Consider the following 22,627-nt stretch of genomic DNA (forward strand, 5'->3'; position numbering starts at 1 on the left):
CGGATTTTGTTCTGCCACTTATCAGTAGAAAGCATTTGCCTAAGTTCCTTAGCTGCTGTGAACTTCAGACTCTCTTATCAGAAATAGAGATGACAACCCTTGACCTGTGTCACAGAGTTGTCATGACAGCCAGTACTGATCAAGGCAGTAGAAGGTGTTTGCAAACTGCATTTTTATAAGGGTTTCTCTACTCTCTCTTCCCTCCCTCCACTCCCCACTCCATGTCTAGAACTGGCCAATATTAACACTTCCGTTACACTGCCATGTGACTTCATGAAGAAAAATAATGATAATTGTGATGGCTAATATTTATTGAGCCCTTTTTACTGTCAGCTACTCCACTAAACACTTATGATCTCACTTAATCCTCTAAATACTTTTAAATTTTGAGTATCTCCATCTCACAGATGAGGCAGTTGAAGCCCAGGGTTGCATAGCTAACCACAGGCCAGGCCAGGATTGAATTTAAATTCTATTGGATTAAAAAGCCCATGGTCTTCATTCACTTACTTATGCATTTTTTAAAAACCCTACCCCCACCAGCGCCAGGCCCCGCCACTGGCACTGAGCGGCCCTGCAGATGCTTCCTGAACCTCCCCCCCACCCCTCAGCCAAAACTAAGCTGGCAACTCATCTCTCCCCCACGAGGTATGGGGACATGTGTCCTCCTGATAGCCAGCAGTCCCATCAGCTGTGTCAGCTGGCGTCCCCGGGAAGCGGATGACATTAGCGTTTCCAGCTGGGAACAGCTGATCTGCACAAAGGGAGGGCCCAGGAGGCTCAGAGGAGCCACAAGAGGAAGTGCGGGCTGCTGGCAGCACAAGCGCAGTGATTGTCTGCCGAGCCCCCCTGAAGGCCCTGGTCCTCGGGCCGGTCCCCTCAGGCTTCCTGAGCCACTGCCTGCCAGAGCGTACTGTTTGGGACTTTCACCCTTCCTGGCTCATCTCCAGGGGTTTCTTCAGGACGAGGTTACTTCATGGCCTGAAGACCACACGGATTGAAATCTCTGTAAAAACCTGTTGGGGCTTTCGTAGTGCAAACACAACTGTGGCCTGTGAACAAATATTGACTTTTGATGCTAACTCTCTCATGGATGGCCACCCTTGGGAGAGGCCCATCGCAGGCCCCTGCGCAGGTCAGAGGAAGTCAGAGTCAAGGGCAGATGCATCTTGGATCTCGGAGGACCCTCTCCCAGATGGACCCCAACGGTCTCAGCACACAAGCAGCTTGGAGTTTTGCTGCTGCTGGGAGCAGAACAGCAAGACTCCACTGTGACTCTTGTGATAGTTTGCTGGTGCTGCTGTATGGAGTGCCATCAGCTTGGCGGTTTAAAACAGGAGATTCAGTCTCTCAAGGCTCTGGAGTCCAGAAGCCCAAAATCAAGGCGACGGGTGGGTCTCGCACTCTCTGAAGGCTTTTCCTAGTTTCTGGTGGTTGCTGGTAGTCGTTGGTGCTCTTTGACTTACAGATACATCACAGTCTGCCTCCATCGTCACATGCTGTTCTCCTTGTGTGTGCTGTCTGTGTCCAAATGTCCTTCTTCTTCTAAGGACACCAGTCATTGGATTAAGGCCCACCCTTATCTAGAGTAACCTCAGCTTAATGTGATTACATCTGCAAAACCCCTAGGGCTTCCCCAGTGGCTCTAAGGAACCCACCTGCCGCTGAAGGAGACACAGATTTGATCCCTGGGTCGGGAAGATCCCTTGGAGAAGGAAATGGCAGCCCACCCCAGTGTTCTTGCCTGGGAAATCCCACGGACAGAGGAGGGCTAAGCCCATGGGACTGCAAAGAGTCTGACATGACTTAGTGACCAAACAACAACAACAACAAAGACCCAGTTTCCAAATAAAGTCACATGCATGGGTACCAGGAATCAGGACTTAAACATCTCCTTTTAGGGGACACGGTTCAGCCCAAACCACCACTCATGGGGGTGTTTTCCTCTTAAGGAATGAGATGTACCTCCTCAGAGCCTTACCAGCTGCCTCTACGTTACCTGAAGAAGGGACCTACCTGAATCACACATCTGGTTAGATCACTCCCCTTCCGTGGTGGTCCACTACCCCCAGGGAAGCATCTAATCTCCTGGTCTGGCTTTCCTCAACCTGTTACCAGTGTTTCCCCCTCTACATTTTGTGTTTACTGTCCTCTGTGCCTACAGTCCTCTGAACAGGTCTTGTGGTTGTGGTGGTTGTTTTGTTGCTAAGTCATGTCTGACTCTTTTGTGACCCCATGGACTCTAGTCCACCAGGCTGCTCTGTCCATGGAATTTCCAAGGCAAGAATACTGGAGTGGGTTGCTCTTTCCTCCTCAAGGGGGATCTTCCCGACCCAGGGATCGAATCCACAAATCCATTGTCAGGTGGGTTCTTTACCGACTGAACCACCAGGGAAGCAGGTCTTGGTCCAGCTCTGTTTAAGGCCCTCACACACACTGTCCCACTTGTCAGAAAGGCCTGCTCTCTTCCTCTGGTAACTCCCACTGCTTATTCCTCATGCCTCAACCTGGAAGTCATCTCCTCTCTGGAGTCTTCTCTGACCCTCCCTGATACGGTGACTCCCAGGCTCCCTCCTCACCCATCCCCATTGGCTCGCACATCACACTGCATTGCAGTTGTCTCTTTACCCGGCTGTGCCTCCAAATTAGCTGCCAGACTTGAAGCTCAGGATCTGTGTCTTCCTCTCCATTGAATCCCCAGTCCTAGTTCATGGCCAGCAAAAATGAATTGAATAACCAATTGAAGGAGTGAATAAGGAAGAAAGCAGAAAGCAATAATAATAATAGTACCTCGACCACATTGCTAATGTGAAAATGAAAGGAGACTTTTTCATCTTTCTGCCAGCAACAACCTGACACCAGATTTAGCCAGTGACAAGTGCTCAGAGAACTGATGTTTCAGAGAACATTTATTATACCAGCATTGGGTCAGAACTTAAGATAAACCAGGAGGGCCGTTCCTAGGGCCATCTTGATGTGTTGTTGGGAATGTCTGGTGTTGGGCCACACTAAAAGTGACTATAGTGCTCATGGCCTTCCTTTGAGTTTTCAGCCCCATTTCGTTTCTCAACAAAGGTGGAAGACAACAGAAAAAGTGGCTAAATCGAATTGATTTCTTCTGCTCTGACGCATGATGGTGTAGATCTTTTGCATGATTGAACACATCAGCCCGCTGAAGAATTAAAAAAAAACTGTAATCCTCCCTCCTTTTTTTTTCATTGTGTTTAGCCAAAACAAGCTGTGAAAGAATGTAAAATATATCATATTGTTGGCACCATCTCACAAGTGAGTCAGTGAGCTTGCTCACATTTACCACTAAAATTGGATTCTAACCTCCCCCAAATTTATGACAACTGCTCCTTCTTGTGGCTTAAATGTTGGGATATAATTAATTTAGGATTTCTTTCTGAGGCTTGCTGTCCAGGTTTGTACCTGCCACAGAAATACCCTTGAAAGTTTATCTAAAAGCTGGAGCCATGAAAAAGGAAAACTCTACTGAAGCCTTATAAAGCGGGTGGGCTATACCAACAGGAAGAGCCAAAGGAGAAAGGGGGAGAGACTGCTAAGGTGGCTGGCTGCTGGAGGTGCCAGGTCAGAGACATGGAATTTGCAGTTGGGGGAAGCTTTGGGTTCCTTCTGCCACTCTTCCTTCTGGGTTGCTCTGATGTGTTCCCTCTTTACTCTGCACATGTCCTTTCATGAGAGGACCAGGCACTGGCCCAGCCCATGAATAACCTAGGTGCGGACACCTCGGGCTGGTACTTGGCCACCCTCAGATCAAGCTGGTCCTGATGCCCATGTCTCTCTATTGTCATGAGCTAGTGCAGAGGAGAAGATGACAGCATCTACTGGAAATTATCACCTATTACCTGGCAGGCGCCGATGTAGGGCCTTTAGCAGTAAGCTTGTTTTATTTGATTGTCTCAGCTACCTGAGGAGGTTAGAATTATGATCTTTGCTTTGTAGGGAAGAGAAAAAAACAAAGCAAAACCCTGAGGCTCAGAGAGGTTAAGTGATTTATCAGAGATCACTCAGATGAGAGAGAGGAAAAGATGACAGACAGTTCATGTGTTAAGCTTCAAGTTAGCGCTTCTGTTAGGCCCTGTCTCAAGGTAAGCCTCGGTGGTGGAGTCTCACCCCTCCCACCCACCCTTGGAGGAGAGTACCGAGGGTTCAGGAATGGGGTCACCTGAGCAAGGTGCAGAAAGCTAAACAGTGCCTGAGCGTGGACGGCTACCCAGCCTGGCTGAACCACCAGCTAGGGCTTGCTCCCTACCATGCTGAGATGCCGGCAGACCTGGGTAGCTGTGTCCCTGTTTCCCTATCACATTCCACACGCCCAGGGGTGAGGGGCCCTTGACCTCACCTTGCTGGTTCCTGACAACCTTGCTCCCAGAGGGTCTGGACATCACCGGCTATAGACTCAGGAAGGAGAAGCAGACAGTGAACAGAAGATATGTAGCTACTTCCAATCTATGAGGACTCCCTTCTAGAAGCCCAGCCCCAGATTCATGTTGGTGTTTGACAGAAAACAACAAAATTCTGCAAAGCAATTATCCTTCAATTAAAAAAATAAATTATTTTAAAAAAAGAAGCCAAGCCTCAGCATAGGGTCCTTTTATGGCACAGTCTGTAAAGGCAGCCCAGGAAACTCCCTGAGCGAAGGTAGGAGAGGCAAGGTTCCAGTCCCCCGGTGGCCATCTCCCACCTGTGTGACCTGGCCAGTCCTTTCTCATTCTAACACCTCTTCAAATTGAGCAACTTAATTTCCCATGTCTCAGTTCTGCTTCCTGTTGGTGTTGTGACTTTGGAAAGTTACTTAACCTCTCTGAGCCTCTTTTTTCTTAATGTTAATAGGAGGAGACTAATAGTCCCCAGTTCATGGGGTGATTGTAGAGACTAACTGGGTTGATGTGTGGATCTCAATAGTGAGTAGAGGGTGGGTTTACCCACCCTTTGGCAATGTCTAGAGACATTTTTTTTTAATACTTATTTATTTGGCTGTGCTGGGTCTTAGTTCGGCATGCAAAACCTTTAATTGCAGTGTGCACATTTTTTAGTTGTGTTATGTGAGATCTAGTTCCCTGACCAGGGATTGAACCCAGGCCCCCTGCATGGGGAGCATGGAGTCTTAGCCAGTGGACCACCAGGGAAGTCCTGGAAACGTTTTTGATCGTCATGACTTGGAAAGGGGGGGAACGCTATTGGCATTTAGTGTATACAGGACAGAGATGCTGCTAAACATTGTACAAAGCCCAGGTCAGCCCCCTTGACAAAGATTTAGCTGATCCAAGATGTCAGTAGTGCCAAGTTGAAGATCACTGCTATAATGCATTTAGAACTCTTCCTGGCATATAGTAAGCATTCACTAAACATTTGTTATCATCAGTGGATTCACTTCTCCCTTTAATCCCCTGAAATATTTACTGGGGACCCACTCTGTGGTAGGTATTTGTGAAATACTGCGATGAGAGAGGTACTCACGGTCTGTCCTCCTGAAGGCAGCTGAGGCTACAGTCAGACATTAATCAAACACACAAACTCATGACTAAATTGTTGTGAAGCCAGAGCGTGTTGAGGGAGAAAAGGGGAGGGCTGAGCAGGGAGATTTGACCAGGAACAAGGCAGGGAAGGCTCCCTGAAGACGCAGCCTTGAAGCTGACAGCTCAGGAAAAGGACGATGGGGAAAGAGCTTCCGGCAGGAGAAACTGCCCCAAAAAAGCCCTGAACAGGGACCTAGCTGTGTGTCTCCTTCTGTGTACGAGCTGCATTCATAGATGGGCGCTGCCAATCAGGAATTCCCCGTGCTCTTGCAGGGGGGGTTGCAACATTGCACGAGTCTCCATCTAAAGGAAGTTCTCTGTAGCAAAGCCAGGGTCTCTGGTGTACTGTCAGGTCCCCTGAGGACTGCTGGAGGACTTTGGAGTTCTGCCATACTGGGCTTTGGAAGTGACTCCCAGAGACCCAGAACCAACTGGTGTCATGCCTCAGGTATCCACTCTGTCCTGTCCCAGCTCCTTGATCTCTGGCTCACTTCTTCCCCAAGGCACTTCCTGGCCCTGCATCCTGCATGCCTGGTCTGTTTTGGAAGAGTTAAACCCAGCCCCTGCCTGCCAGGACCTTGGGATTTAGTAGGAAAACTTCCAGTGAGTTCATGTGTTATGAAAGTGCGTTTTCCCCTCTTTAATCTTCAAAGTGACCAGCGACAAAAGCAGCACAGAAATTCCCTCTCAGGGCACCTCTGCATCTAAGTTGGAAATATTTGTGATAGCCGGAAGCCTCATAGCAGATGGGAGAATGGGTCCGCTCTGAGGGGCCCATTGTTAACCGCCTTTCAATTACGCTGGGAGCCCCCCTCATCACCCCCCGTCAGTCCAAGTGCTGATTGCAGAGTTCTCTTACATTCCTGAGAGGGAGCTGGGGGTGCAAGCAAGACCTAGGCCTGCAGCCGCTGGCCTATGCTCTGTGCCGACCTCCAAGGGCCGACTTGACTCTGATGTGGAATTGAAATGTAAATTCAAACTACAGAGCATGTCTGCTTTTTAGCACTAAACACTGGCCTTAGATTCCCTCCAGAATAACCTCTGCTTGTCTCACACTTTCCATCCTTTGAGGGGGGGCGGAGTTGGGCAGGGGCGGTCATTGTTTCTTTGTAAGATGGTCCACTGGGCAGTGAGTTTCCTGAGAAACCTACACACGTGTGTTTGCAGAGATGGATTGTGATTTTGGAGACATCTTGTTCTGTGAGAATGTCTTAAAGCCTACACCGTCTAAAGGACATAGTAGGTATTCCATTTGAATCCATCATTAAAGAACATGTCCTTGGACTTGAGGACTGTGTTTTTGTTGTGTTAGTTCTAGACACTCCAAAATCTTGTTCTCTAGCATTCTGACCGGTTCTCCTGCTGACCAGCCAATAATACCAACATGAAGAGATTATAATGATGTCTTGCATAAAAACCAAGATGGCAGCTGTGAGGCCAGTGACCTGGCCTTGTTGTCCTAGGAAGGTGCAATTTTGTTTATAGTGCACTAAAAATTCCTTTTTGACACAGCAGCTTTAGGTTAAATAGAAATCTCATGGATGAGAAGTCAAGTCCACCAATGTCAGTGGATTTCATGTCAAGGTCTCCCCATGCCTCTTAAGGTTACCTGTGAAAGGACAAGGGCAGAAAGGCAAGATCCCATATGTGGGGACAGAGGAGTGGGAGTGACTCAACAGCAGACATCCTGGCTGTCACTGGGGGAGGATCTAATTTGGAACACGTCAAGTCTTGGAGTCATACTTTGCTGGTAAAGGCAGACCCTCCCTCAGTAATCTCTTTAGCATCCCACTTCTTCAAAGACAGTTGGACCCCAAAGCCCTCATGCAGCCAGAAGACATGTGAATATCCCATCAGTTGCATAGAGGCAATAGATTGGAATCCTCCAGATAGTTCACTCAATCTCAGAATGATAAATGATCAATCATTGCATTCCTCCTAAATGAAATTAAGATGTTAAGATATATTGTTTGGGGCTTCTGCATGGGATTCCTACAGTTGAATTTCCAACAGAAAATGTATTGCTGGGGAAGGGAGACAGTTTGAATCTATGTTAAAGCGAAACATTTGACAGTGGAGAAGCCTGCTTCAGACATGTTAATTTTTTTCATATTTAAAAGTGATTAATCATCTCAAATACCATGAAGCTGGAAGGCCGTAATGCAAACTCTTAGAGCAGAAGGAAGATGCATGTGACTTGATACTCTGAAGCGGAGGCTTTTGAAGGAGGCTGTAGGTGAGCTCATGTTGACAGACAAAAAGCACTGACTAAAAATTCATTTGAAAGGACAGAGTCTGGGCAAAACCCTCAGAAAACATAGAAATCCATAGATTTACTTTTCAACTAGCACAGAGCAAAAGAAGGGGAAGGAGGAGGAGAAGTGGGGGAGTAGAGAAGAGGAAGAACAGGAAGAAGTTGTTGTCTTAGAGGAAGTCCTTCTCTTCCAGTAGGCGTATATACAGCAACATAGACCTTACTTTCTTGGAAAGTCTTTCCAACTTTCTTGGCAGATCAGGTCCAGACTCTGATTTGTTCCTTTAACTTGGGACTTCATGTCCTAGTGTGTGGATTCACCCCACGGCCTCACCACCTGCCAGTGGTGTGACTTTGAGTGTGTGTCTTTACTTCTCGGTGCCTCTTCCTGAAGCAGTATAATGAGTTAATCCTAGCAACTTCTTCAGAGTAAGGAATGAACACTGTAAATTAAAAGTGCTGTCCTCAGTGAATGTTGCCGGGCTATTCTTCCTCCTTGGTACTTACTACAATTTTAATTGATAATCACATGTTCAATTTAATTATGTATTGAACGTAATATCTGACAGGCTCACTCAATGTGCTTTCCATGAAGTCAGAGCTAGCATGTGTCTTGTTCAGTCCTATGTCCCAGGACTTTGCATGGTTCTTACTAGATGCCTTCACAATTGTGAGGGAGAGAGGGAAAGAAGAAAGGAAGGGTTCTCGTGCTTTTCATAAACATGCTTAAAAACAATATAAAACAAAAAAAAGAAAACCAATATAAAATCCAAACTGAATTTGCCTTTGTATCTCACTTAACAATCCACTTCACTATCGACTCTACCGACCAAAAATTTGGTACTTTTTTTTTTTAAATCTATTCCTTGATTTGCAAGGAGTGTGGATCAGGGCTCACTGAGCTCAGAGACCCTGACCATCTCCAAAAGGCCTGACTGACTCCACTCAGCTGGTTGCTGGCTTGTGTTGACACGTTCCCTTCTCCACTTACCAAAGAGTCTGCCACTGCCCCAAGAAGGCTGGTTCCTTTTGTTGCTGGAAACTGTGCTTTGGTGTTGCTTAGAACACGCAAAAATGTTTGAAGCACATTGAAGTTAAAGTACAGTTAATCAAATGTAAACTCCACTCAGCCCCTATCTGCCAAAAAGAAACCATTTTTAAAATGATTTTCAGAATCCCTGACAGTGCTGACTGTGTTTATGGCAGTGGGGTTGCCGATCTTAGGCGGCCACTGTGGGCGGTGTGTAAGCAGCATTCCAAAATTAAAATCACATTGAACTTGCCGCATTAGCCATTGCCACATCGGAACGCTGATGGGCTTAGTGACCATGACCAACCCAGGCCAGAGCCTGTCAACAGCCAAAGGATCAGCCTCTCCCAATGTTTGTGCTTTGCCCAACTTGTTACAAGTTTAATTCTTTGCAGCTTGCTCTTCCTGCTGTTCTGGCCTCTGTCTTCTCTACTGGGTCTTAAAGAGCATAGCAGGCTACACCGCCTCATCCAGCATGACCATGGGGGCCCTGGTATAGGTCAGCAGACGCAGGCAGCCAACTCTCAGGTCTGATGACCCATCAGATTCGGACTCCAGAAGGTTTGCTTCAGTGTCCTCCCCACTCTGCCTCTGCCAGAGGTCGCTGGTTACTTCTAAAATTCCATCTGGAAGTGGCCCAAGATGCAGCAGATGCAAAGAACCATTTGATTCAGCACTTCTTGGGACAAGCGGAGTCTCCCTGCCTCTCTTCATATATGAAAGCTTGCTAAGTAGTGTTTGCACCACAACTGTGGTTACTTTGCAACACACCGAGGTCTTCAGCCCTTCCTGAGAAACGAGACCAATTGTCTCTGTCTTGGGGCAGCTGAATGGAGCGCTGGGTTGCAGAAACCTGGCGGTGAAGAGGTTAAGTCGCTCACCCGGTGGCAGGATCTGTGTTTTCCTGCCCGCACTTGCTCCTGGCCCCAGGCAGTGCCTGCTGTGTGGGGAGGGGGAGAGGGAGGTCTCGCCTGGACCCAGGTGGCCGGCAGGCCAACCATGTTATTAAGAAACAGGGATCACAAAACCTTGATCTTCAAAAGAGACCCCTAATTAGTCACCAGCCCCAAGAGTAAATGGCATTCCACCTCAGCCTGGCGATGCGGGAAGGGCGCCTTCCAATCCAGGGGACTAATTGCCATTATTGGCTCTGCAAAGATCCTGCTGTAAACACTTGTCATCCGAGCCACTTCTGGTCTGCAGACCTGAGATAGCAAACTGTTCCTTCATGCCTCAGACTCCCTCAAATACCTCTTTAGTTCCTTTCTCTAGGTGGGCCATCTCATTCCTGCCCCTCCCTCTTGCTCTGATGAGATTTTCCAAGATTTTCCTAAAGCTGAATCCTTGTCAAGAAGGGATTTGAAAACATGTTTTCCTTTATTCTCATCTGAATGTGAAAACATATTCTCAAAAATAAACTTTAATTGCAAGCAGAAGAGATTTATCACGAATCTAACAGGGCTTAAGCTTCTGGCCCCTCAAGTACACAGATCTTTCCCAGGTCCAGGGAGAGGCCTTCACGGTGTGTTCTTGTGACCATGTCATTTTGTCAAGTTTGAACCAGTCAACTATCAGTCAATCTTTTTCTCAAAGAGAGCCCACCAAATGTATAAAACCAAAGTGTGCTCTGTAATACTCAGCGTGTCTCTTTTATCTCATGCACTCTGGTTGCTCCTGGAGATAAGTATGTTTTCCCCGTTCTTAGACTTTTTGCTTCTTGGTCCTGTTTGGTATCTGTGAAGGGCAACTTCTTCAGGCCCCATGCAGGATGCCAGGTTTTGTCTGAGTTTACACTTGAACTTGGGGACTGTTTCAAGACCCTGGATCCATCCCCTTCAGGGGCAGCTCAGATAACACCAAACTCAGAGGGCGAAAGAGGCCAACCTAGAGAGAGGTTTGGGGGCTACAGGAATTTGGGGCTGTGGTTCACATATGTCAGAGAGAGAGAGAGACGGAGGAGGATGGCAGTGAATACTTTCTGAACGTCCTTGTGAAACTTGAGTTTTCTTTTTTAAATTTTGTTTATTTGGCTGCCTCCGGTCTAGTTCTGGCCTGGGGCCTCAGTAGTTGTGGCACGCGGGCTATTTCTCCATGGCATGGGAATCTTAGTTTCCCAACCAGATTTACACCTGTATCTCCCGCATTGCAAGGCAGAGTCTTAACCACTCGGCCACGAGGGAAGTCCTAGTACGTGAGTTTTCTATTCACCTTTAGGTTTGGCTTTTATCAAGCATCTTGGGGCCCTGAGATGACATGTGCCACACATACGTTCATAGTAAGCTATGTGGCAGGACCAAATGTCATGTGATGTCAGCCTGTTTCCTCAAAAGCCAAGCTTCAGAACTGTTTCATGAGGGAGATGAGGAGTCACCCTTACTCAGCAATACCTCCTTTGTGTGAACAGTGCAGGGTGAGGCAGGAAGGTGCACGTTCTATACACAAGGCTTAGGGTATTTGCTCATAGGATTCCATTGTCTCCATGATGGAGCTGATGGTTTTCCTTCTGCAGGTAACCCCGTAACCTCAGACAACCGTGAGGACACAGAGGTGCTGTACTCCCAAGATGTGGGGTTCCCAAGATGACAGGGCCATTTTCCTCCCTCTCCAGGGGCGGGGAGGTGGGGCATTGTAATTGTCGAATCATCTCCAAAAAGGCTAGCACTCCAAAAAGATGCCCAAAGCATGATTTGGACCTATACGTTTCACTGATTTGAAATGTTAGAAATTGTATGCCAAATGTTTGGTTATTTTAACTAGTTAAGAGAAGAAGGACTAACATGGGTCTTGACAACAAACAAAACCAGTTTTTGTTCTATCAGTAATGTTTAAAAGTTTCCAATTTCAAACTAAACACAATGTGTGGTTATTCTGTCAGCGATTTATACAGCCACCAGGGCGCCACAGCTACACACTGCATACATCATTGTATTTTTAAAATGTACTTAATGAACTTTTTTTTTTCTTTTCTAGTAACTACTTCATTGCCTTAAATGAATGCATTCCAATAGAATTTGTAACAAATGACCACTTTGTGTTTGCATTAATGCCAAACACGTTTAACAAATTTTTAACAAGGAACCCTGGCAAAATGCCAAACTCCTAGAGGGACACCGAAGGAATGCTATAAATTTAAACTAGATTTTACCTTTTCACTTAGCTCAGCAAGTGTCTTAGGTGTCTTACTATCTCAGGATTGTGGCATTTCTATTTTATGTCAGATAAGTAGTACATTTTCATTACTTTTATGACTTAGCTTGTACCTATTTCCACAGGACTTTTAAGTCTATGCAGCCGTGTCTGAAATAATATGATGGCAGCCTCGAAATCTTTTAAGGGTTGGTGGATGCATGTATGTATATATATTTCTTACCAAAATATCTTATAGTGTGCAACTATCTTACAAATTTTACAATGTTTATCTTATACTGTTAAGCAATTAAATGTAAAAGCAATTGATAATACCTGTGGTTCTCAAGTGGGGGTCATTTTGCCTACCCCCACCCGAGAGGAGTTTGGCAACATTTGGAGACATTTTTTGTTGTCAAGATTGAGAGAAGGAGTGATGCTACTGGCTTCTAATGGGCCATGGCCCAGGATGCTGCTAATAAGCACCCCATAATGCCCCGAACAGTCCTCACAACAGGTACCCGGCCCACAGTAAATGTCCTCTGGTGAGTGTCCACAGTGCTAAGACTGAGAAATTGTGGAGTAGAATGACAAAGGCATTTAGCTGGTAGGCAGTCTCTTGGGTTTAGGAAGGTAATATTTTAAGAAAAAAAATTACAACTAAAGCAAACTCGACAAATTTTTTTTTTTTTTAAAGATTACGTAGAGTAAAACGCTGATGTGTGGCAGATTTCTGACTTGTACTTCTGCTGCCATCTGACCACTGAGGAGCAAAGCGGGCCCATGGTAGCTGGGCCTAAAGTGTCGGTGCTGGGGGTGGCTGGTGGCCCGAATGTGGCACCTGCTCAAACTGGCCAACGCTGGCTGGGAGCTGCTGTGCCAAAGGCCACCCAGGGCAGTGGGCTTGGTCTCCAGGACACACCTGGGGGCAGGCAGGGGGTTCCGTACCCACGAGAAGATAGTTTTAGGTGATTCTCGGGCAAGCACTTTCATTTTAATAGCTATGAAATTATTGTAAGATATATTAGACAAATCGTGACTCCACTGGGGTATTACAGCAGATCTTTCCTTAGAAGGAACTTTGTTTTTAGAAAAGGTTTTTGAAGAAAAACATTAGTTTACAGTGGCAGGCATTATAGAAATGTCACAAAAACCGGGACAGTAGAGCATGCAAGATTGAGCTTGAGGAAGTCCTGGCCTTAGGGTAAAGAGACTTGCTCTGGAGTCAAGATGATGTGATTTCAAATCAAGCCCCAGGAAGATGGGAATCTAACCAAAAGCACGTATTGCTTCTCTGGTAGCTCACATGGTGAAAGAATCTGCCTGCAGTGTGGGAGACTCAGGTTTGATCCCTGGGTCGAGAATATCCACTGGAGAAGGGAGTGGCTACCCACTGTAGTATTCTTGCCTGGAGAACTCTCTGGACAGAGGAGCCTGGTGGGTTACAATCCATGGGGTCACAACAAGTCCGAAACGACTGAGCAACTAACACACACACACACACACACACACACACACACACACCAAAACGACTGAGCAACTAACACACACACACACACATACTTCCCTTAAGCTTCTGTTTCCCCACTGCTAAGGCAGTGTCAGCCAGGTCAGTGTCATAGATCTGTCCAGTTTGTTGGAGATAGTTCTCTCAAAAGCACAGAGCACCCTTGCTGGCAGACAGTGTGCACACAATATTAGCTGTGAATAATTCTGACCACAATAATAATGGCAAAACTAAAATCTTAGGCACAGCAGTCTACGCTCCCATTTTGTCGTACACATATGAATTCATCCAAATCCCTTCACTTAAAGCTTTGTGGATGAGTTGCACCCCACAGCACAGAAACAGAAGGCAAAAATGAAATCTGGGGACTCTCAGGGCCTCCATCCCACCCAGCAGGCTCTACCATCCCAACAGCAGTTATCAATTCTGAGCTAAGGTCTTGCTGGGCCCACCCCCAGCCCCAGCCCTTTGGGCTCTCAAGTGTTACATTTTATTGCCCTGTGGAGCATTAGAAGGCCACTCGCAAGGTTACATGTTACTCTCCACTCATATTTTTGAATTATGGCTTTAAGGTGGTTGCTCCTATCAAGAAAATTAAATGATTTAACATAATTTGTTGCCACTTTGATCACAACAATAATAAATAAATCTTCATGAGGAAAACGAGAAACCCATTCCACCCCGTTTTAAAAGATGTTAAGTAATAACACAGATGTAGTTATAGATTTTTTTCTTTTTTTTTCCCAAGCAGAAACAACTCTATTGGGTTTTCCTGGGAACAGAGTTGCTGGGTGGAGTTGTCCTTCGGGATGCCCGCTACCCCAAGAATGAACAGTTCTTCTCTTCAGACTGTTGTTCGTTAGCCTATCAGGCACCGGCTTTTATGTGAGCACCATGTGCAATGTCGGGGGCATCCAAAGCTCCTGTGAATGGGTGTCTGTTTTTGTACCTGGGGGCACTCTGCACACATTTGGAAAGCACATGGAGCGTAATGGACATTAACCCAGATGTCAAAAATAGCCTGCGTTTTACTACTGTTATTAAACAGTTTCCCCTTTAACCCCTCCATGTTTACCAAAGACCCCTTTCTCCCAGCCTGTTTCTGCAAATCACTGCTGAAAGGGCAAGAGAAGAAAGCCATAATCTGGCAGGTGTCTTTATGCCAAAGAAAAACAGTCTGAAGGAATATTTGTGAGACACCACACGTCTATAGCCTGCTCTCCTGGGGGCGCTTGTCCTGGGGCGAAACCGACTGCTGTGCTCAGCTCACCGGCATCCCCCCACCCCCAACACCCCACCCCTGCACACCAACTGCAGGATTCCCTTAGAAAAATACAAGTCAAGAGCATTGATCCCATGCAGTACTGATTTTTTCACAATAGACATAGCTTTCTTTTCTGCTCTGATACTCATTACACATTCTCTGGTTTAAAAAATCCAAAAAGTGTTCAGTTCAGTTCAGTCGCTCAGTCATGTCCAACTCTTTGTGACCCCATGAATCACAGCATGCCAGGCCTCCCTGTCCATCACCAACTCCTGGAGTTTACTCAAACTCATGTCCATCGAGTCGGTGATGCCATCCAGCCATCTCATCCTCTGTCGCCCCCTTCTCCTCCTGCCCCCAATCCCTCCCAGAATCAGGGTCTTTTTCAATGAGTCAACTCTTCACATGAGGTGGCCGAAGTATTGGAGTTTCAACTTCAGCATTGGTCCTTCCAATGAACACCCAGGACTGATCTCCTTTAGGATGGACTGGTTGGATCTCCTTGCAGTCCAAGGGACTCTCAAGAGTCTTCTCCAACACCATAGTTCAAAAGCATCACTTCTTCGGTGCTCAGCTTTCCTCATAGTCCAACTCTCACATCCATACATGACCACTGAAAAAGCCATAGCCTTGACTAGACGGACCTTTGTTGGCAAAGTAATATCTCTGCTTTTTAATACGTTATCTAGGTTGGTCATAACTTTCTTTCCAAGGAGTAAGCATCTTTTAATTTCATGGCTGAAATCACCATCTGCAGTGATTTTGGGGCCCAAAAAATAAAGTCTGACACTGTTTCCCCGTCTATTTCCCATGAAGTGATGGGACCAGATGCTATGATCTTAGTTTTCTGAATGTTGAGCTTTAAGCCAACTTTTTCACTCTCCTCTTTTACTTTCATCAAGAGGCTTTTTAGTTCCTCTTCACTTTCTGCCATAAGGGTGGTGTCATCTGTGTATCTGAGGTTATTGATATTTCTCCTGGCAATCTTGATTCCAGCTTGTGCTTCTTCCAGTCCAGCGTTTCTCATGATGTACTCTGCATATAAGTTAAATAAGCAGGGTGACAATATACAGCCTTGACGTACTCCTTTTCCTATTTGGAACCAGTCTGTTCTATGTGCAGTTCTAACTGTTGCTTAAAGTGTAACCTCCCCCCCAAAAAAAATCAAAAGAAGAAAAATTTAAAGCACCACCCAGAGAAGATAATTATTAACAATATTCTGGCATATGCATTTTTGAGTATGGGTATGGTGATGCAAAAATGAGATTGAACTATATGTATGGAATTATATTTTTTTAAAATTTATTTTGGTTGTGATGGGTCTTTGTTGCAGCGCGTGAACTTCTCTAGTTGTGGTGCATGGACTCAGTGGCTGGGGCGCATGGACTTAGTTGCCTCACAGCATGTGGGATCTTAGTTTCCCCAACAGGGATTGAATACTTGTCCCCTGCACTGGAAAGCAGATTCTTAAATCACTGGGCCACCAGGGATGTCCCCTGTAATCTGCTTTTTTCATTGAAAAAATATGTACATCTTTCCATATTAAAAAATTAGAATAAAACTGTCATGTAGTCAATAAATCTTAAGCATGACTGTCACAGCCCTCTGTTAAATTCCTTTCAAGCACAAAATTTTCTTATTTATTTATAATAAATAAGAAATGGATAATTTCTAGTTTATTATTTGATCATTCTCTTACATATATATCTATTTGTTTTTTCTCTTACTCTTGAAACTACTGGCCCTGTGAGGGCACAGATGCTGTCTGTAATTTTTACTATTGTACCCTTGGCAGCAAGCATACCTTCTGGCACAGAAAGGAGGTATATTAGTTTTCTATGCTGCATAACAAATCACCACAAACTTAGTGGCTTAAAACAATACCCATTGATTATCTCAAAGTTCTATAAGTCAGACGACCATTCATGCTCCACTGAATTCTATTCTTAGACTTATAACGCCAAAGTCAAGATTTTGGCTAGATTTAACCTGGCTAGATTTAACCTGGAGGGTCTGGGGAAGTACCCACATCTGAGCTCATTTAGGTTGTGGCAGAAATTAGTTCCTTGTGGTTGTAGGACTGAGGTTCCTATTTCCTTGTTTGCTATTAGCTGCTGGCTTCTCTTGGATCTGGCAGGACACTACCAAGTCCTTGCCCTGTGGCCCCCTCCGTCTCAGCACAGCAGTTCCCTCTTACGTTCCAAATTTCCCTGAGTTTCTTCTTCTACCAGCAAGAGGAAAGTCTTTGCTATTAAAGGGCTCCCATGATTAAATTAGGCCCACTCATTTTCTCAAGTCAAATGATTAGTAACCTTAACTATATAAAGTTGTGATCATGGTGTGAGATATTTATAGTCCCAGTGCCAAGGATTGCAGCAGGAAATCTTTGGGGGTTGAGGGAACTTTAGGATTCTGCCTGTTCCAAGTGCCCTCTAATACCTGTGGAAAGAGTGAGTGAATCAACTTGTTCATTGAAAGCACATGGCATAGAGGATGCTAAGTGAACAAGACTGGCCTGACACTGCTCTCATAGGGCTTGCAGCCTCGACCAATGCTATTCAGTAGAAATATATCGCAAGCCACATCTGTAGTTTTGAGTTTTCTAGTAGCCACATTGAAAAGAGTAATAAGATACAGATGAAATTAACTCTAAGAATATATTTAATTTTATCCAGTATATCCAAAGTATCACCGGTGCACAGTTTACACTTACGGCACATCTCAAGTTGGACTAGCCCCACTTCAAGTGCTGAGTAGACACACGTGTTCAGTGGCTGCCATATCGGACAGTGAAAGTCTAGGGATGTCACAGAAGGGGGGCAGTGCAGTGTGTGTGAGACTTCCAGCACACCATCCCACACTCAGGAGGGTCAGGAAAGACCTCCAGGGAAGAAGTGAAACCTAAACTGAGACTGAAGAATAAGTAGGAATCAGTCAGGTCAAGGGTTCATGTGAATGCATGTCAGAAAGACAAGTCTGTACAATGAGGAGGAAAGAAAGCTTTAGGACTGCAGAAGCCAGTTCAGCTTAGGGGGAACTTGAAGCGTGGAGCTGGAGAGAGAGGCCAGCAAGCCAAGAGTCCATCCTCCACCCTGACAGCAATGGGATTGTAAATGAAGGCTGTAACAGGGAGTGCAAGATGAAGTAGATGTTGTTGTTGAAATAGCACTGTTGCCTGTGCTGGTGAGAGTGCAGAGTGGGTCCTGAAGGAGAGGACACTGGGTGTGTGTGTGTGGGTGGGGGGCGGTTGTTGGGGCCGCTGCGACCATCCAGGACAGGGAGGTCAGGCCAAAGATTATCTCACTGTGGGTGGCTGCCCAGATTGCCTCCTTGGTAGAAGCCAGGATTCCTTTTAAAAAATTTTTTAAATGTATATGCTTCTTTGCTCCTCAGTGAAGGTTCATTTGCCTTTGCAGCTCCTGGCAGTGTCATCTGAGATTTCTTTTTTCCCTCAAATCCATTTAGGCCTCCTGGCAAATGGATTGTCTGATGGAAGGAGCGGCGACACTTTTTGAGAGTTCCCTTTCCCACAGCATAAACCTTACCCTGAAACAGTGCGTTGCAGTCGCGAGGCACTGTATTCTGCCTTGTGACCTGTTACCCAGCTGGAAATCTTTGTCTCAACTGAATAAATGATTGTTCTTTGCTACTTTATCTTGGAAAAACATCAAGGACATGGGACATTCGCTGTAATTGTTTTTCACTCATTTCCCCGATCTGTAAAATATGACCGGAGCATTTTAGTACTACTTTGGGTTTCTCTTTACCTTTTAATCATGTGGCCTTTTAATATATTGATCAGCCCCTTAAAAGGATGATTAAGAAATGCTTAATGCACAAAAGAATTAGAGCTATGCACAGCTCATGAAGCAGAAAGCGTGCTCTGACTTAGAATTTTCATACGAAGTTCACCGAGATTTTATGTGCCAGAATGAGTAATATGATCCGCTCTAGGAACTCCCTAGCTCTCTGCCTCTGCAAAAGTCATTTTTTTGCCCCGATTCAAGTTTCTTAACCAGAAGGGTTACACCAAACTCCTCAGAGTATGAATTAGCTGAGTTCATCCAAGCCACATATTTCATTTGCACTGCTTAACGAGGGTTCGAAATAACTGCCTACCTGTGCAGACACTGGGATCTTTGGTTGGCTCATTAGTCAGTGTGACTTGAGAAATGCTGTGTGTCGGCCACCAAATCAGACAGCTCAGGCTGTATATAAAAACTGGCTCACATGTGTGTGAGTTTGTGTGTGTGTGTGTGTGTGTGTGTGTGTGTGTGTGTGTGTGTGTGTATGTCTGTGTTTGATCTTTCCCCTCCCTGCCTTATTCCCCAGATAGCTGCACTATTGCCGTGTGCCCAGAAACTCCTAGAACATTCCAAGGCAATATGTGAATGATAACCATGCAGGCACACAACGTCCAGCATCAGTAGGGAAGAAAGTCATCATCTAAGGGTTCAGCATGGGATGGTCCTCTCTTCTTACCCACTCTACTGTTTCTTCACAGGTGGCAGTTTTATGCCACACCCCGGGACCCTTAATGGGGACCATGAGAAAACTTGAGGTGCTTCCGGATACCTCTTCCCCAGGGCCTGAAATATGCACACAGTTGACTGTTGCACTTATGTTTAGGGCTAAACATATACACACGAGCCACAGGATGGTGGCGATGATAGCCAACTTCATTTCACTCTGCTGTGTTTAAGGAGATACCAATATGCTTTTTTAAGTTATGCATTTATTGTGGTAAGATACATGCTAAAAATTACCACTGTAACCAGTTTAAGTGTACAGTTCAATGGCATTTAATACATCCAAGGCATAATTCAACCAACACCACTGTCCATTTCCAGAATTTATTACCACAAACTGAAATTCTGTGCCCATTCAAAGATAACTCTCCATTCCCCTCTCCCCTCAGCCCCTGTAACCTCTTATTTATTTTGTACATTTTTGAATTTGTCTATTCTAGATATTCCATGTGAGTGGAATTGTACAGTATTTGTCCTTTAGTGAATGGTTTATTTCACTTACCATGATGTCTTCAGGGTTCATCCATATTGGAGCATGAATCAGAACTTCATTTGTTTTGAGGGTTGAGTAACATTCTGTGGTGCATATATACTACTTTTTGGTTATTGTCAGTAAGGCTTCTGTGAGCATTTGTGTGCAAGTAGTCTGTGTAAGTCATTCTTCCAGGTATATACCTTGGAATGAAATTTTCTGTATTCTCTTAAATTGTTTCTCTTAGAAGGTCTGTAAGTGAATGCTAAGTTTTCTGGTATGTCGGCCATCTTTAATTCTCTAATATCTAAAAAGTCAAGTTTAAAAATAATTTAAAATCTATACTCATGGTAGAAAACCATGGAGAGGAAAAAGTGTTGACACATGATCTGGTCAAATAGAAATAACCTCTGTAACATTTGGGCTTATTTCCATTCCCTTTCTTCTTGCTTATCAAGAGGCATAAGAGGCATCTCTATCTCTAGGTGAACTATTTTTAAAAAGGCATCTTCTTCAGATGTGTTTGCAGGACATCATTTAACTTCCTGTTCACCTCCTCACTCTATTCTTCCTCTGCATCGCCACCCTCCCTGATCCCCATTAGCCCTGATTAAAGAGCGGGGTGCTGGGTGGGCACACGGGAGGGGGTGTTGCCCACAGTACCTCCAACCTCACTACCAGTTCCTCCCCCTGCTAAACTCTGTGCTTTCTGTTGCAGCTATCAGAAGGGCTGACTAAAGGGCACGCGCAGCTCTGCAGCAATATTCTGATAATCTATTGCAGTGCAGCTCACATCACTGTTCACCACCACCTGGAGCGCTCACGGAGACCGAAGAGGAGCTTTCACTTCCATCACTGAGCACGGCTCTGTTCGGCTCAGTGTTTCCTTCATCATCTCATGTCCTTTCCCATGGATTCAGACACGTTGGAGAGGAAAATGTGGAGGAGGAGGAGACAATGGCAGGTCCTCCATTTTTTGGTCGGGATTCGGGCATTTAAAATGTGTTCATCTCTTCTGAATGTCATTATTTGATAACATTTTACTTCTGTTACTTAAACATCACTGGATGAATCTGAACTCCATGGGATCATAACTGTGGATTCAGCTTCTGTTGGACAACTAGCTTCATCTCCCGTCTCTCTGCTGGTTCAGTCTAAGTGGTCATCTCTAATGCATTAGATTATCAAAAAGTGTGAATTCTGTGATTGAGTGAGTGGTGCTGGCAGTGTTTGTATACCGAGATGCATGGAGTGTTTGACAGAGAAACCAAAGCACCAAAAATGGTGAGCCTTTACCCTCCTCTATTTCTTTATTCTGCGGTTTGAAGAACCACATTTTGATGGTGGAACCAGTCGTTACCTCTGGGCCAGGTTGGAAATGAAATCAATTTTTTAAACCACTAATACTTGCCAAGAAATCGCCTTATGAGAACATGGTGTGTGTCTCTGACAATGCGTGGCACATCTAAATTGATCATTCATAGTTCTGTTGACCCTGTGTTTGTACTAGGGAGTGGCTGGAGCCTGAGGCACCTGCATATTTCTATCCCATGGGTGTTACCCATCACCCATAGTGGGGTCACCGCCGAGCCTCAGACTCTCGCCATTCCCGTACATGCAGGTCTCCACGAAGAAGCTGGGACTCATTCATACTCAAAATCCAAACGCTGTCCAAACAGCGAGTGTACGCTTGGATCTTCTGTAAATGAAAGGTCATTTGTCATTTTTTTTTTTGAAAAAAAGTCTCCAACATGGATTCCAAAACATTTTCAGCATCAAATATGAAAACATTGATGAATGAGGAATAATCACAAAAGCTATGTATCTGTATATAGCTCTACACAACATGTTTGTGGTACAGATTCATTATTTAAAGCACATGCCAGGGAGAGAGACCACATTTTCAGGTCTTTTACATACAGTGACATGGTCCTGAGGAGAATTAAACTCCTGCTTCCTCTGAGATTAAAAAAAAAAGAAATAAAGTTGTTGTAACTTCATAAAACTCGTGACCGAGTCTGGAAAACATGTGCAACTCTTGTATTGATCCATTTCCTTGTCAGTGAAAGAAACCCTTCCACGTGTATGCAAGTGGGGGATGAAAATCTGCATTTCTAAAGGACAAACAGTGAATTTAAGCATGAGTGGCCTTAATAAATATAGTTGTCTTTTTTTGCTGCTGTGGAAAGGATTCTAAGGAGATGTTCCTGAAGTCTTGCATTGAATTTAGTTATTATTACTTCTTAAAATGTTGGTGCAATTAACTCTGGACCTCTCTTGTGAGCCATAGAGATATTTAAAAGTCAGACACCTTATTTATCTATCTGAGAAGACGAAGCTGTGTCTGGGTTGCACTGTTCATCCTTGGTGCATTAAGAGTAGTATATTCGAGCAGGTTTCTCGCTTCTGGCTTTGTTCTTGTCCTAAGTATTGCGCATTGTGTAAAACTTTCATGTTGCACAAGCAATCCAAATACATTCATGTTTAATAAGTTTGTCCTTTAACTATCAAGGCAATCTAGGTCTTGACTGGAGAAATGAGCAGAGTTCTTTGCAAAAGTTATTTCACACATTTTGACATAATGCCACCCTGAAAACCCAGGCTGCCTCCAACTCATGGCTGTGAACAGTTTGAGCATCCTTAAACAGGCGGCCTCACTGCCTCCTACAGCCAGATCCTGATCTGAACTCTGCCACTGAATACTTGAAGTAGGAAAGCCACTAGGCAGTGAGTGTCCTAGAAGCAGAGAAAGCAACCGACCATGAATAGTTAGCGATTTCCCAGTATGTGCCAATTCTGTCCCAGCTGTTGTTTTGAGGGCTCATTTTTGCCCCACTTTTGTTTGCCTAAAGTATTACTGATGTTCCTTTTATGGGACAATTATCATTTAGTTCCTTAAAAA

At 45.0% G+C, this 22,627-nt stretch overlaps 1 protein-coding gene across 1 annotated transcript in view; it reads left to right on the forward strand.

Moving 5' to 3' along the window:
* The window catches only part of ERC2 (ELKS/RAB6-interacting/CAST family member 2), a 919,595-nt gene extending 899,011 nt beyond the window's left edge, over positions 1-20,584 (forward strand). The window contains exon 17 of the mRNA XM_065935028.1: positions 20,444-20,584. Coding sequence (XP_065791100.1) covers positions 20,444-20,584 — 141 coding nt within the window. The remainder of the gene's footprint in view (positions 1-20,443) is intronic.
* The last annotated feature ends 2,043 nt before the right edge of the window (positions 20,585-22,627 follow it).

Source organism: Muntiacus reevesi, chromosome 4 (genome assembly GCF_963930625.1).
Source record: "Muntiacus reevesi chromosome 4, mMunRee1.1, whole genome shotgun sequence".
In the NCBI taxonomy this organism is placed as follows: domain Eukaryota; kingdom Metazoa; phylum Chordata; class Mammalia; order Artiodactyla; family Cervidae; genus Muntiacus; species Muntiacus reevesi.